Below are 12,971 nucleotides of genomic sequence, written 5' to 3'. Positions count from 1 at the left end.
TAAACTTTTCATATGTTTTTTTTCATATAAATGCTATTAACCTCACAAATAATTGACATTTGGGTCTCCTTTTATTCACTGTTCTTTATTAGTTATTCAAAATCTAGCTTTGCATAGTATCTAGCAATTAACAATAACCTTTGAATGGATAATCAAAGCGCCTTTAAAACCATTTACCTGTGAGGTAAACTTCAAGAAAAGTAAAACAGCTCCGACTACTGACGGGTTTCTGTCAAATATTAAATATTTGTTACATCATCTTTTTTTACCAGTGATGCATAATACATGTTATAAACTTCAATGATTGTATTATTGCTTGTATCTCTGTATCCTTGTATTGATTATTGATTATTGTTTAGTATTGATTGCTGTCTGTCTGTAACTCCATGTTGTTGCTGCTGTCCAAGCAGGTGACTCTTGAGAATGAGATCACGTGTCTCAACGAGATTACCTGTTTAAATAAAGGCTAAAATTAAAAAAATGGAAGAAAAAAAATGCTTCAAATTAGTCGGTGAAAATATCAATAATACGGCAAAGAGTTAGAGCCTCCTGGATGACGTCATTGCGTTACGCGACTTGCTCCTCCCACTAGGCTCTATAAACCCTCATTCGACTTCTTCATTCATTCAGCCCGTATCACGCGCGGGTTTGAGAAGTTACCGAATAAAAAAAAACGTGTCGTCTCTGTGGTGCTCTCACCACTTTGCAAAAGTCTTTTATAATTATGATAAGATAAAATAATCAAAAGACAAACCTGTGTCAAAGTCATCATTTGTAGATTTTCCACCACCACTGCCGAGAGCACTCAGATAAGACAAATGATCATTTATTTGGTCCTCTTCATTTCCTACCAATACAAAAGCCGCCGTTAGTTATTGGAAAAACAGGATTAAGGTGAGAGGACATAATGTATGTGAAATCAACATTATCTTAGGGATAAAGCTAATGCACATTAAAACAACCACTGAATTATATTTAATTTGTTTAATATTTGAAATATGACTGAAGTGAGGTTCACCCATGAGCCTGTTCTGCCTGAGTCGTACTTTGAATGACGTTCTGGTATTTTATTTTTAACTGCTTCCATGTTCGTTTTTGTCCCGCTGGATTGCTCCTAAATTAATTTAAATTTTAGCTTCCATGCCATTCCAGTCATGATTAAATATTAAATAAACAGACCAGTTCAAACTTAGGCGTTCACTCGAGCAGCAGTTTCTTCCCACGCCGTCTCTTTTGCAGCTGCAGTCGTGTTACTTTATTTTTCAAAAACACGCTCGTTTTTGCTGAACGTGCGCGTGAGGATTTCAAGCTCCAAGGTGAATCGTGGTATCGGGGCTCCATTTATAGTCAGCGTGCACGCACTTAACTCCGGCTGAACCTACTCGAGAGTTGATTGAACAAACTCAGATCAGCTGTTCTGAAACCAAAAAGCGACTTTCATTTCAGGGTCATACCACAGTCCGGGGTTATACTGAGGGTTTGTTGAATCACCGGATAACAGACCAAAATGAAAGTTGTCTGACCTTTTGGTGTAAGTAATCTTAGCGTTGCATCCTATCCTCTGCTCTCTGTGTGAGTGCTGAGCTCCTCCACCTAGGCTCTTAGTGCTATGACACTTTCGCGCGGAAAAGTAAAAAGTAAATAAAGGTAACGGTTACGTCACACCGTGCTGCATGATGGGAAGGGGGCGTCATCTTGGGGAACGCGCTCACCTCATGGCACACCTGCCACGGTGGATACCTGCGTGCCTTTTGTTTAGTTCGGTGAAGGTTGCTTAACTCAGGAAGGAGGAAGGAAACAGAAAAACGGGGTTGGACAAACTTAACGGCATAGAAGAAGACATATATCCTTAGGACATTGATGCACAGGACTGGATTACAGACACCGATTGATGCAATACCTGAACCCTGTTTTTCGATCTAGTGCAATGTTTACATGTCACGTGAACAAGTAAAAAATCCGATCTGTAGCTCAGGTTGCAACGTGCAGAGTTGCAAATTCACAAAACTGCACGGTTATAGTCGTAAAGGTAAGGTCGCACTCCTTTTTGTCCAATTTTTTTCAAATAAGCTAAATGCAACAATTACTCATTCAGATAATTGATTATTGTATTAAATCAAAGGCAGTTGGTTTGATCGATTGCATGATTAATGAAATAATTAACTTTAATCTTTGAACTAGTTTCAAAAGGGCTTTTCTTTTAACCATGGGCAGACACGTTTTAGATTATACTACGCCCACGTATGACGAAAGCCTCCACCCCTGCGTTGTCTTGGAAACCGTGCTCAAGTGGCTCGGATGCCACCAGCAGTGTTTGTTGTGCAGTCACTTATTATTGTGGATGTGACAAGAACTTTAACTACCGTTACTGATTAATTTTGATTGTTGTTGCCTTTCGTTTAAGTAGATAATTATTAAAAGGAGAGAGGGGAAAGTCAATTTTTGTGTTCAGTAGAGAGAAGTAGGACTCCAACTCTAGTAGCAAACTTTTGAAGATTAAATGGCGTATGTTATACTAGAATGCATACATTGGTGCCTTTTTTGGGGGATAAAAATGGCCAGAGTGCACCTAATCACGCCGTTTGGGGAAAAGAATCCAGAGAGATGAAAAGAAACCTTTTTGTCACCAGCAACAATGTGTTATTCTTTTTCTCTGTAATATTTGCTACTATAATGCCATGAATACTTCCCAGCTCATTGTAACAATAGCAAAATAAAGACCTCTTAATCATTTCTATCACATGGACTCACATATGCTGCAGCTCCTCATGCCTGTTTTGTATTTTCTTTTCTTTTTTTGTTTGTTTGTTTGTCCAGCGTCACAGTTCCCAGCCACCAGGAGGACCAGCTGGAACACGCAAGTTCAAGTGTAACGAATGTGCCAAGGCCTTCAAGTATAAGCACCACCTGAAGGAGCACCTGCGCATTCACAGCGGTGAGCTGTTACCCTGAAAACAGCCATTCGCACCAAGACACAGGCACATTTATAGTCCACAGCCTGGTTTACTTTTCACTTGTGTTCAGTGTGTTTGAGGTTGATTTAACAGATGTTATCAAACCATAAAAAAGGTAGAATCACAGAGAAATGTATCCCACACATTCATAAACCGTACATGAAGTTTTGGTCAGATGATTGTATTTATTCAGTCATGTCTTTCTGGGGGCGCTGCTACATCAGGTTTACAGAAATAATGATGGCTGTCTGGTTCACAGATCATGTGCAATAACAAAAGTGAAACAAAAAGAAACAAACAATACACTAGTCAAAGATGAAGTTAACAAATTTAACTAGACATTTAAAATTTGCTTTTTGTATTTTACTCTTATTTTGGTGCTAGTTTTTCATACTCAGTGCTAAATGCATATTCCACTGCGTAAAGAGGAAGGAACAAGAGAACATTAACATAATTTAGATAATGATCAACGTAGTTCAAGATCTGATGGAGCGTGTTTTTTAACAGTGTAATGTCTCTGTGTGCCCCCCCCCCCCCCCCCCCCCCCCCCCCTCAGGTGAGAAACCGTATGAATGCTCAAACTGCAAGAAGCGATTCTCCCACTCAGGCTCCTACAGCTCACACATCAGCAGTAAGAAGTGTGCAGCACCTCCCAATGGTGTCCCTCGAACGTCGATCAAATCCCCTCCACCCTCCAACCAGACCACACCAGTCGTAATAGCTCCGGCCCGCATGATTCTTAAAGAGAAGACTGAAAGCAAACCCCTCCAGGAGCAGCTCCCCGTCACCCAGATCAAATCTGAACCTGTGGAATACGCCTGCAAGCCTGTGATGGCGACACAGGCGTCTGCAGCCGGCACCAACGGCGTGGTGAATGGCGTGGTGAACGGTGGAACGACACAACCGGCTGTGGTTTCACCTGCGACCCTGCCTCAGGGTGTAGCTATGGTCGTTCCCACAGTCGGTCTGATGTCGCCCATTAGCATCAATCTGAATGACTTGCAGAATGTGTTGAAGGTGGCGATGGACGGAAACGTGCTCAGGCAGGTGCTGGGCACAGCTAACGGGGTGGTGACGCAGGGGAAGCAGGGAATTGTAGTCCAGCAGCCCCAGCAGCAGATCATCAGCCTGCCTGCCTTCGTGGATCACGACGGCACTACGAAGATCATCATCAACTACAGCATCAACCCTGCAGCCGCCACCACTGCCACTACCCAGTCTGCACCGCTTGTTGCCAAAAACAATCCTCTCCCTCTTCCTGCTGTCACCACTGCTGCCGCCCCCACCCCTAGCAAAACAGATAAACCCCCAACCCCAGAGGTGGCTGATCTCTCCATTGTAAAGTCAGAGCCAGAATCAGTGCCCATCATGGAGACAGAGGCAGTCACACAGACAGAAAAGAAAACTGTTAGGACTTCAGTCCCTCAAACAGCTCAGATGCCAAAAGTCAACAGCTCCAGTACATGTTTACTCTGCGACGACTGTCCCGACAACCTGGAGGCGCTGCACCTCCTCCAGCACCGCAAAGCAGCCAACGGGGAGGCTGTAGACTCCGCCGCTTTGGACCCCTCGTTCGCTGCTCTGCTAAGCGAGGCAGGGGTGACGCTGGAGGAGCCGCCTGTGGACGACCTCCTCTCGCTCCTCAAGAACTACTTTGCATCCAACGCCAACCCCAGCGAGGAAGAGCTGACAAAGATCTCAGAGTCTGTCAGTATTCCCGTGGAAGTGGTCAGAAAGTGGTTTGCCAAGATGAACTCTGGAAAAAAACGCTTTAACGTGGTGTCAAAAAAGATTAAAAGGACAAATGCTAGTTCAGAGGATGCCTTGAATCGGAATGGAGAGGCCGATGAAGACGGCACCCATAAAACATCCAACAGAGCCTCGCCAGATTCTGGCAGCGCTTCTCCGACGGACTCTTCACCACTAAGCCTCGACAGCGGGGACCTCGTCATCGTTAAACAAGAGCCAGAAGATCCAGAGGCCCCGGGCTCCCAGGCAGAGCCGCTTGACCTCTCCCTTCCTAAACATATCGCAGCAGCATTGGAAACAATTACGCCTCCCTCCAAGCAGCAGGAGCATCCCCTGAACCTGACCTGCCTGAGGAAGGAGCAGTTTGAGGGTCGGACCATCTACGTCACCACACCTCAAACCGGAAGATCTGTCAACATTGTCACTGCCGCGCAGCTGCCCACGTTAGTGGCCATTGCTGGTCAGAGCTCAGTGGGCTGTCTCGGCTCCATCAACACCACAAATAAGCGCACCATCCTCATCCCCCAGCTCACCTACACCTACGCCACTACAGCCGGCAACGCCACTGGGGCAAAGACTGTTGTGCTGAACGGACACAGGGTGGGTAGTTTTAAAGAAACGAACCATGCTTTTCCTTATCAATTAATCTGTCTGAATTATTTCTTACTGACTAATCATCATCAAACGCCATCATTACCAGAGGACCCAGGTTGATGAAAGATATTTAAGGTGATAAGTAACTGAGAAAAGAAGCAGATCCGGATATTTGTGGGTCTAGAACCAGGTTGATGCGTGCATTAAATTGTATGAAGTCTAAAGGTGGTGATACACGCATCAACTTTTACATCAACAGACAACGTAAACATCAACAAGCAACATAATGAGTTTCAGGGCAACAGAGCTATGAGCAACAAGGCTCTCTGTACTACTCCATTCCTGTCACAACTACGGCATTACCAAAGCAACTCCAAGTACAACTGCAATTTAAGCTAGCTCAAACGATCTAATACAAATCGTCTCACTGACAAATTTTTTCAGGCCATAGAGATCACATGACCCACAATCTGGGCTGTGATTGGAGCATTTCTGATGTAATTCTGTGTGATGACCACAAGAGGTCGCTGCTGACCTGGTATTTCCAGATCAGAGCAGGTTGACCTTATTCAAAAGTGTACGGTCAACATTGCGCACTGACGTTGTCTGTTGATGTAAAAGTTTGATATGTGTATCACCACCTTAAAACCTGTTGATAAGTTTTTAACTTCCTTGATTGTAAATGTTGATAAATAAAGGGACAAATCATGTCAGGACTGAAATGCAGTCACACTCACATTAAAGCTGTTGAACAATCTATTTTTAATAGTCGGGTATATTAACATCTGAATCTGTATTTTTATTATTTTCAAAAACAGCTCTAAATTTATAAATTAACGTCTACTGTCCAGACCTCTCAGACAACCTAGGGAAACTAAACGATGATCCCAAGGCTGATCTCCTCACTTTCCCTCCACCCAACACCTGTTATTAAAATAATTTAACCTCTATTATAAATGTGTTCTTCTTCCATTTACAGCAGGAGAAGAAGCAGGAAACCAGCTCCGACTGCGTCGCCCAGGTGGATGAGGAGTTGGAATCAGACTCAGCTGCCAAGAGGCCACGGCTGAGCGTTTACCCCTGTGACCTCTGCTGCAAAGTCTTCCAGAAGGGCAGCTCCCTGCTCAGGCACAAATACGAACACACAGGTATTCTTGAGAATGAAAAGCTGGCCCAGACAAATTACCTCAATAATGATCCAGAGTTCACTAATGTGGTAATTGTTGCACTACAGTTAAACAAAGTCAAGATCTGTTCATAATGATGATTTGCCCAAAGGTATTTGTAGTTCTCAGGGCCAAACTTTAAAACGTGACATCACCTCTAATTAAATATGTTATACTTGGTGTGATTGTGACTTTTATAGGACAGCTGGCCTGTAAATATACCAGCACAGAAATAGTGACATCAGTGTTTATGGACATGAGTCTCTTAAATTGAATTGACTGGATATTTTCCCTGCAGCTCTGCATAGCTTCACACAGGACTGTGCTTTTATTATGATCTGTTTGCAGTTAGCGTTAGACTGCACTATTGTGCGAAGGTGTGTGACTGTTCAGCCATGACATCATTCACTTAAGCACAAACCACCAGCTCTGTTTACAGGGATTTGGATAATCACACTTTACCTGCTGCTGAACGGTGTCAGGGCTGAACCTACTTTATGTGACATGATGTCATTTTTGCCACATGAAACCTTAAAACAGCCTTCGTCATCTGTGGCATGTCTACCAGTGGTGAAAAGTTTAACCAAAGAGTGATTTTTAAAAATACTTGCTAGAGGCCCAAAGAGTTAAAATGCTACAGTTAATTAATTAATACATTTTCATGATAAATTAAAGGGCCACTTTGCTGATTTTCAACCTCAGTCCTATCATGCTATTATGTAGAGCCATTATGGTAGGAAAAAAATGCAATTTGGCTCTGTGCCTTTGCCTATCTGCTTCTCCAATGGGCCCTGGAAAACCTCCGCCAGACTGCATAAAACGCGTCATCTGGTGGAGGCCAGGCAGCTCGCTAAACTACACTTCCTCAATCTAGGCTGCCCGCCTCCGATGTCGTGCCTCTTTCAAAATCGTCGGGTTTGAAATGTAGACTGCAGACCAGAACATTTTCTAGACGATCCACCGGTATATTCTCGTCATATTGCAGACTCTGTCCCACTCTGAGCTGTTGAGTCAGTGAGGGGCGCAATGCACACTGGGTGTTGTAGGAATGTAGAATGGGCGAAACCACAAGCTGTTTGTACGACTTTCTCCACAGCTATGGCGCCAATTTCAAATATTATTGCTTCTATTGATTACAGAGAACACCAGCTTTAACTGGTGGTGGCTTTTTCCAGGGGCCATTTGCTCCTTTATGCTCCAGTCACTGTTTACTTTTTATCTTCAGTTGCTGAAAACTTGAAGACTTCAAAGAAAAGCAGAACATCAGATGGATAGATCTGATCACTTTCCTTTTTCCTTTAACAGTTTCACCTTTTCCCAGTTTTCTTCAGTCTGTGTCATTGCAGTTCAGTTATATTGCAGGGAGCGGCAGTCTGAGTCCCCATCTAACGCTTTGTTCTATCATTTACAGGTAAACGGCCCCACGAGTGCCCTGTTTGCAAGAAGGCCTTCAAACACAAACACCACCTGATCGAACACTCGAGGCTGCACTCCGGTGAGAAACCGTACCAGTGTGACAAGTGCGGGAAGCGTTTCTCTCACTCCGGCTCGTACTCGCAGCACATGAACCACCGCTATTCCTACTGCAAGAAGGACGGTCCAAAATTGGACTCCGGTTCAGGTCTAGGCAGGGCCCAGGAGGGACCGCTGTCGGACAGCCGGACAACAACCCCGCCCTCCCAACTGGACTCAGACGAGGAAGAGGACGACGATGAGGCCATGTGCATGGACGACATCCGGGTCGTGCAGGTGGACGACGGCGAGTGTGAGATCTACGAGGGTAACTTTGACGATGACGACGAAGAGGATGAAGAGGAGGAGGAGGGGGAAAGACAGACTGACATGGAGCTTGTTTGTGATGTCGTTGAGGTCGAGTTAGGGGAGGAGCACATGGGGGATGAAGAGATGGAGGAAACAAGTGAAGAAATGGAGGAAGCACCAAGTGCAGGGACAGAAAAGGTGACAGACTGTGAAGCAAAGGGGTCAGACAACGGCAAACCTACAGAGGGAGTGACGACCGACGGCGTCAAACCTACAGAGGAAGTGACGACCGATGGCGTCAAACCCACAGAGGGAGTGATGACCGATGGCGTCAAACCCACAGAGGGAGTGATGACCGGCGGCGTCAAACCTACAGAGGGAGTGACGACCGATGGCGTCAAACCCACAGAGGGAGTGACGACCGACGGCATCAAACCTACAGAGGGAGTGACGACCGACGGCGTCAAACCTACAGAGGGAGTGACGACCGATGGCGTCAAACCTACAGAGGAAGTGACGGCCGACAGCGTCAAACCCTCAGATGGCGTGACAACAGACGGCGTCAAACCCACAGAGGGAATGACGACAGACGGCGTCGAACCCTCAGATGGCATGACGACAGACGGCGTCGAACCCACGGATGGCGTGACGACAGACGGCGTCAAGCCCACAGAGGGAGTGACGACAGACGGCGTCAAACCCACAGAGGGAGTGACGACAGACAGCGTCAAACCCACAGATGGCGTGACGACAGACAGCGTCGAACCCACGGATGAAGTGACGACAGACGGCGTCAAACCCACAGATGAAGTGACGACAGACGGCGTCAAACCCACAGATGAAGTGCCCACAGACGGCGTCGAACCCACGGATGGCGTGACGACAGATGGCGTCGAACCCATGGATGGCGTGACTACAGGTGGCGTCGAACCCACGGATGGCGTGACAACAGACAGCGTCATACCCACAGAAGAAGAGATGACTGATGCCACCAAACCCACAAAGGAAGACACGACTGTTGCCACCGAACCCACAGAGGAAGTGACGACAGATGGCGCCGAAACCACAGAGGGACTGACGACAGACGCCGTCAAACCCACAGAGGAAGTGACGACAGGTGGCGCCGAAACCACAGAGGGACTGACGACAGACGCCGTCAAACCCACAGAGGAAGTGATGACAGATGGCGTCAAACCCACAGAGGAAGAGGTGACAAACGCCAAATAAATGAAGGAAACTCTCTTCGGGACAGTTCTAATCTTTCACTCGTTAAAGTCGAGTTCATTAAGACAAAACCGCAAAAAAGTCACGGCGTCGCAGCGGTTGCCTGATCTTAACGGTCCACTACTGTGTACAAACCCAGGTGTGCCTGAACTTGAAAAAAGAAAACTTAAAAAACAAAAAAGTGACTTTCTTTTCTTGTGGAAATGAATTATCAGTGTTAAAAATTGTTTATAGAAGTACAGATTTTAAAGCCGAACTCACCCATCAACTTGTTAGACTTGTTACTGAGACATCCCAGGTTGTTTTTGTTTGTTTGTTTTCGGTTGGTCAGTGTTACTAATCTTGTTCTCCTTTGAAAACATTTTAACCTGTAAAGATGAGAAAGATTTCTATACCTTTTTATTGCCAATGAAGTTTCCTAAATCAGTATTTTATTGAGTTCTACGAACAAAAACCTCTGCACTACAGTATTCCTGGTTTACCTATGGATACATGCCTCATGCATCGTATGCCCTTCAGTGTTATATACGTACACTAGCTAGCCAGATGTTGTTTGTGTTAGTGTTAGTCCGTGCTAGCTAGCATTACCTTTGTTTTCAGTTTGACTGTTAGCCTTAAAGAAAACAAAGTATCCTTGGGGAGGGTTGTGGGCGGGATGGGGAGTACGGGACGAGAATGTGGCTTCTGAACGCCATAACCAAATTTGTCCAATCAGGGAAGGTAGAGTCACAACCTCAAAGCCAGCATCGGGCGCCTGTGTTTTCAAACCCCGCTGAGCCCGAGCGGGTGGAGTCTCCATGTGAAGCGGACTCCTCCCCGCCTGGCTCGGCTGCGTCACAAAACACGCGCGCCCATTCTTACCAAGCTTCTCCTTATTTTGGTTGACTTATGTTCTCAGTGTTTCAGTGTTATTAGCTTATATATATATATATGAAGTCATACTGTACGTGAAGGAGCAGGGCTGTTTCCTGCTCCACCCCAATGCCTCCAGCCTTATGCAAGACCTGTGTGCTGTTAAAAGTGCCATTGAACAGTGTTATTATTTCTTCTTCACACATGTAGCCAGTATTATGTTTCCTCTGTTACCCAAGAGAGCCATATTGACTAATGTTTGTCGACTTGCACAGAACAGCAGACTTTCTGCCACGATTACTGAAAAAAAATGTACTGTGAAGTGAATTTGTTCAAGGCCTTTAAAAGTTTTCAGACTGCACAAGAACTCCAGGAATCACAGAGCTTCAAATAGTGATTATTGTCATTATTGATTCAAGGTTTAGTCCATAAAAAGACCCATAATTCAACAGCAATCTAAAATCTATAGCATTCATTTAAAGAGACAATCTCAAAGTTTTCTCATTTTCGTTCCATTTGGCGACACCTAATGGCGATAAAAGGCAACTGCGGGCACATATAAGATAACCAGAAGTGTACGGTTGATTTTCCTGGCTGACGGTCGCTTTCCTTTTTAGACTGTTTGCTTCATCTGAGCGTCGAGTTTGTTTCTTCTTCTTTGGATTTTCACTTATTGTTGAAGTTGTATCTGTAGTCATCCATCTTTTCTTTGTTTGTTCAGCCATAGTAGATTACTGTTTACTCACAACACTTGCAGAGACCGGAAAAGCAGCCGCTTAGCTCCGCCTACCCTCTCTGGCAGACCAACCACTGCTGGCTGATGGAAAACGCGTCACTAACTGGGCGCCGCTTGGGATTTTTTTTTCCACCATAGCAACCCAGTCTGTAATACTGCAAATGCAAAGGCTTTCATCAGTGGGCCAAAGGCTCAGTCACCATTGTGTTACCTCATTCGGCGATAAATGGAGACTTAACAGACATTTATTGAAATGAAAATCTTTGAGATTATACCTTTAAATGTAATAAAACAGAGAAAGCAAAAGAGAGAATATGACCCCGACGTTTCAAACAAGCAGTGATCTAAAAAGTTGCTGCTTGTTTTTGTCGATCAGCTTAGTCCTCACTTGCTTGACTTAACTCTCCAGCTCTACCTTGTACATCTTTAAAAAGATTGTGCTTTCGGCCGTGATAGAAGTAACATTTAGTAAGACTTTTTCATTGTTTAAGTCTTGAAAATTTGCTTGTCGAACTATAATTTTCAGTTCTGGAATATCTGGCGGTCGTAGCTGCTCAACACAGTCCGAAACGCTTAAAGATGTTGAAGAGGAAAAAGCAGACCGAGTTTACCTGTGGATATAAATGCCTTTTAAACTTGAGATAATCAGTTTCACACTGATGTTTAAAGTAAAAAAAAACATGAGTAAATATGCTTTTAAAATGTTTACACGCATTCTGTTCTGTTGAGACGGATTCAAATATTCAAAGCTAAAAGCAGCTTGACGTCTGCTCCGCCTGAGCAGCTCAGGAAGAAGTCACAAACACACCACCAGGATGAAAACGATTCAGATTGTGCACTTGTCTTCAGATAGTTTAAAAACAGGAGTGGCACGCTGTCCCGCACTTCAGGTAACAAACGTTAGTGAATGTGGTCTCTGTGTTTCCGTTGGTTTTACCGAACAGTGTTTTAAGTATTAGTCTGTTATCTTTTTTTTAACGTGTCCTCTGTATGTTTTTTCAACAATGGCAGTATTAGAACCCTTTTCACAGATTAAAAAATGTACCTGTTTAGTTTTTAGAAGACTTTTTTATATTTATGTGTCTTATTTTTATATTTTCTTTTAAGGTTATTTATTACACATTGTAGTGTACATTACTGTAGTTTGAATTGATACAATAATATATTTTAGTATGAAAAATAATCTCAAGACAAACAGAAAAATCCCACAATGTGCTTCTGGGAGCTGAAGTTTGTTTTAACAAAAAAACATAAAAAGATAAAACATGTATTCTGTAAACATGACTTCTGTTTAAGCTGAAAAAGACAAAAAAAGCAGAGACTGAAGTGAGAATAGAAACTGTTACATGTGCATCCGCTCTTTGCGTCGTTATGAAGCTACTGAATTCTAAAACTCTGTGATTTTAAAAGCATGAGTCGTCGCCGTTTTACTGAAGGATCTTGTTATGAAGCCGTTACTCCTCCCTTTTTATTTGGAAGCCAAATTTAGATCATCCCGCCACCTCGTTTCTGTTCTGTGCCAACTTGTCCCATCGTACTGTCGAAGGCTGCATATCGTTCGTTCTGTCCTCACCCTTTGTAAATCCACTGTCTTTTTGTATTGTTTGATTTTAGTTTTGCTCCATTTTTATGACTCCCCATCACAATAAAAATATAAGAAAGCATCTTTGAGTTGCTCGTTTTACTTCTCACATTCCTCATTTATCAGTCTATTAGGCTAAAGAGTCTTTTTACAGGTTGAAAAGTTACACTTTCAAATTCGCTCAAGGTCACACTGTACATCCCACTTTTGTTTACACTAAATGTCCTGTCGAGTACATTTTATTCATATTACAAATCACACATTTTCCTCAGAAGCAGTACATCACTTAGTGCCGGCTTTCCTTACACTAGAACAAGATAAAAACACTCCACAAATACAACTTTAACTAAGTG

The 12,971-nt window shown here is 43.9% G+C and overlaps 1 protein-coding gene across 2 annotated transcripts in view; it reads left to right on the top strand.

The window, feature by feature from the left end:
- Nucleotides 1-10,123, top strand: part of LOC138611473 (zinc finger E-box-binding homeobox 1-like) — a 70,143-nt gene extending 60,020 nt beyond the window's left edge. For both annotated transcript variants that reach the window (XM_069684616.1, XM_069684617.1), the window contains exons 5-8: nt 2,818-2,935; nt 3,511-5,303; nt 6,277-6,445; nt 7,875-10,123. In XM_069684616.1, the coding sequence (XP_069540717.1) occupies nt 2,818-2,935; nt 3,511-5,303; nt 6,277-6,445; nt 7,875-9,451 (3,657 nt within the window). In that variant the 3' untranslated portion in view covers nt 9,452-10,123. The remainder of the gene's footprint in view (nt 1-2,817; nt 2,936-3,510; nt 5,304-6,276; nt 6,446-7,874) is intronic.
- Nucleotides 10,124-12,971: the final 2,848 nt, after the last annotated feature.

This window comes from Semicossyphus pulcher, unplaced genomic scaffold (genome assembly GCF_022749685.1).
Source record: "Semicossyphus pulcher isolate SPU_LCO1_2020_fin unplaced genomic scaffold, fSemPul1.0.p SCAF_7, whole genome shotgun sequence".
In the NCBI taxonomy this organism is placed as follows: domain Eukaryota; kingdom Metazoa; phylum Chordata; class Actinopteri; order Labriformes; family Labridae; genus Semicossyphus; species Semicossyphus pulcher.
Note: the sequence above shows the minus strand (reverse complement) of the source record. Positions and strands in the feature narration are given on the sequence as shown.